The following is a 3,754-nucleotide window of genomic DNA, read 5'->3' on the forward strand; positions in this document are numbered from 1 at the left end:
AAAGCACCCTGACCTTTCCACTCTCAGCTGGGCCCTCAGAGTCCTGCGGAGGTAATTGACCGAAGCAACGCTGCACAAGAAGACATTTCTATTGTATTGGTTGGGTATACTGTAGGCTTGTGCGTGTGTGCGTGCGTGTGTGTGTGTGTGTGTGTGTGTGTGTGTGTGTGTGTGTGTGTGTGTGTGTGTGTGTGTGTGTGTGTGTGTGTGTGTGTGCGTGCGTGCGTGTGTGTGTGTGTGTGTGTGTGTGTGTGAGAGGGAGAGAGAAAGAGAGAGGGGGGAGGGAGTGAGGGAGAAATGGAGGGAGAGAGAAAGAGAGAGAGAGAGAGGGAGAGAGGGGAGGCAGGGGGAGGGAGGTCGGAAGGGATAGAGATGGAGGGGAGAGAGAGGGAGAGAGAGAGAGAGAGAGAGAGAGAGAGAGCGAGCGAGCGAGAGAGAGAGAGAGAGAAGGAGAGAGGGCGCATGAGAGGCATTCCAGTTCTTAGATGTCTTCTGGTCATGTTCTGTTCACACGTGGAGAAGATGTGAGGAAGCGTGTGATGCGCGCGGCAGAGGAGCGGCGGAGAGGGCATCAGTGAACTTTCGAGGCGGCAGCCTGAGCCGCGCCACCAAAAGCGCTCCACGGGACCGACCAACTCTGGAGACGCACACTGAAGATGCTTCCTGGGATCATTTCATTAATAAGCAACGCGTTTTGATAGAATATCTCGCTTCATGCGGGGCTGAGAAGCTCCACTAGGTTTCTCTCATGTTCGATTCACTATTGGCTACTGTTCAAAGGCTCGTAGGCGTCGATAACATTCTATAAGCTGCTCCTCCGCTTTTAAGAGCTGGGAGTCAAAACAGGTCTATATTTCAGTAGTTGAATCATTATAAATATTTCATCAGAATCGACACATTTTCACCTGATCTAAACCGCTCCGGCGCTCGCCACTCACAGGAGCCATGGACATCTCCAGCCCAAAACGCACGGGAAGCGCAAAAGTGTAGTTGCGCCCAACCCGATATTTTACATTTAGCCAGTCTGAAATTAGATATTGACGTTGTTTTTCCTCTTTCTTTATTTTGGAGTCAGCCAGTGCGCTCCACCTCCATCCCAGTAATTCATCTAATTATGGAGAAAATGGATGCGCTTCGTGCGCTGGAGAAGTTTTAATTGTTTGGACTGAATTCATTCTAAGTCTGCCTATGGCTGGAGCACAAAGCTCTGCATGAGTGAAAAATTAATTGTGCTGGTTTGGGGTGGGGGATTTTTCTACAAAGTGTTACGTCGTTTTAATTGAAAAGCATTGATCCGTGTCTCGACATATTGCCCAGGACTGTTTTGTACGCTTAAAATGGACTTGGAGGACCTGCCCTGGAAGATGCAGTATTAGCAGAACGGGGGGAAAAAACGAAAACACCAGAGGTAAATATTATATCAGTTATAATTTATTATGATTAAATATTGCATAATAATAATTTAGCCTAAATATGGCTGCTACTATATTGTTAAAACTAAACAATAAGGTACAATAAGGGTCACACAATTAATGGTCAGTTAATGCTTAATAAGCAATAATAAGAACCAACTAATGCTTAACAAGCATTAACTAACCCTTAGTTAATGTTAACTCTCACCCTAACCATAAACTAACTCTCACCCTAACCATTAACTAACCCTCACCCTAACCATTAACTAACCCTCACCCTAACCATAATCATTAACTAACGCTAAACTATTAAATATGTATACATGAATACCTTGTTAACATGAACACCATTAGTAGGCCTAAATGATTATAGACGCATTAGTTGACTGTTTTCATTAAGGAACTAACCCTTAATTTGGTGACCCTTAAAGTCAACTGCTACCGAATTAGGTTTAGCAAGGTCAAACAAATAGTATTCAGTGACCATAATAATTTCTGGCCTTGGTTGTGGACAGTTGCTCCATGGAGCTGAGGAACAGCAGTGTGGGCGTCGCAGCCTCCATCCCCTTCAACCAGAGCGTCCTGAAGCTGGCGCCCTACTCTCCTGAAGCCACGGCCGCCTTTGCCACCGCCATCACCCTCATGGTCCTCTTCACCATCGTGGGCAACATCATGGTCATCATCGCCGTGCTGACCAGCCGCTCACTCCGAGGTCCACAGAATCTGTTTTTAGTCTCACTGGCTGCTGCGGACATTTTAGTGGCCACACTTATTATCCCCTTTTCACTAGCCAATGAACTGCTGGGCTACTGGTACTTCAAGTCTCTATGGTGTGAGATCTACCTGGCACTGGATGTCTTGTTCTGCACCTCCTCCATTGTTCACCTGTGCGCCATCTCACTGGACCGCTACTTGTCCATCTCCCGTGTCACCTACGGTCGCCAACGGACTCCCAAACGCATCAAAGCTGCTATCGTGGTGGTGTGGCTCATTTCCTCCATCATCTCCTTCCCTCCCCTGCTATCACTGAACAAAAGTGAGGCCGGGCCCGAGGGGAGCGAGAGAGGCCCGCGGTGCCAGCTCAACGACGAGCGCTGGTATATCCTTTACTCCACCATCGGCTCCTTCTTCGCTCCATGCCTTATCATGATCCTGGTCTATGTGAGAATCTACCAGATAGCCAAGCAGAGGACGCGGTGCCCACCAGGAGAGCCCAGGAAAGACGGGGTGGGTTCTGCCACCCCAAGTCGACACGTAGAACCCAACGAAAAGGAATATGAAGATAGCACACCCCCTTCGACCAAGAAGACCTCTAACCCCAGACCCCCTACCCTCGCCATCACTCCTACCCTTTCCCCAAAACAGTCTTCACCCCCTCATAATGCTACCCCCAATAATCTCCTACAGCCTCCATCCCCTTCTCCAACCCCAACCCCCATCACAGCCCACTCTCCCACTTCTCGCCATGGCCCCTCACCCCCCTCTACTGTGCCTGCGTCTGCCCCTGCCAAGACCAAAGAGGAGGTGAAGAAGAGCAAGCAACATGGAGGGAAAAAAGCAGACAATAACAACGGCGACAGCTCGAGCACAGAGAGTGACATGGAGCATAGTCACGGAGGGGGTGGAGGTAGTGCCAGTATGGCGGGTTCACCTGCTGGAGGGGGCAACCACTCCCCCGCCTCAGCCCGGCGCTACCGGGACACGATCGCCACTTCCAAGGGCTCCCGGCTGATGCCAGGGAGGAGGTCGGGAACAGAGAACAACCCAGGAGCGGCGAGACGCAAGGCCATGGTCAACCGAGAGAAACGTTTCACCTTTGTTCTCGCGGTGGTGATCGGTGTTTTTGTGCTCTGCTGGTTCCCGTTCTTCTTCTCCTACTCTCTACAGGCGGTGTGCCCAGGCACCTGCGACCTGCCCGACCCCCTCTTTAAATTTTTCTTCTGGATCGGCTACTGCAACTCCTCACTCAACCCAGTCATATACACCATCTTCAACCAAGACTTTCGAAAAGCCTTCAAAAAGATTCTGTGCGACGGCACCAAGGGTACCTTCTTCTAAACCTCTCTCTATACTACATATACACCAAACCTGCAATCTCTGAGGCATAAAGTAAACTCTCACTCATTTTTACTTTGATAAAGTAACATCACAAAGGGCTGTTGTTTCAAAATGCATTAAACTGTGGATAATCCAGCATCAAATTCAAAATTGAGCCACAATGTGCACACATAAGGCAACCTGGACTGAGAAATTGATATGCACATGACTTTACACAGAGGGCAGCGCAAAAAAAAGACATGGCATAGAAGTAGAGCTGGTATTTGGTGATAACAGTTTGAATG

At 49.1% G+C, this 3,754-nt stretch overlaps 1 protein-coding gene across 1 annotated transcript; it reads left to right on the top strand.

The window, feature by feature from the left end:
* Positions 1–1,337: 1,337 nt before the first annotated feature.
* On the top strand, positions 1,338–3,470 carry adra2b (adrenoceptor alpha 2B; the record flags this gene model as incomplete). Its single annotated transcript, XM_083645302.1, has 2 exons — positions 1,338–1,369; positions 1,928–3,470. The coding sequence occupies 2 exons, from the start codon at positions 1,338–1,340 to the stop codon at positions 3,468–3,470; spliced, it is 1,575 nt and encodes a 524-aa protein (XP_083501428.1).
* Positions 3,471–3,754: the final 284 nt, after the last annotated feature.

Source organism: Poromitra crassiceps (genome assembly GCF_964638095.1).
Source record: "Poromitra crassiceps genome assembly, chromosome: 10".
NCBI lineage: Eukaryota > Metazoa > Chordata > Actinopteri > Beryciformes > Melamphaidae > Poromitra > Poromitra crassiceps.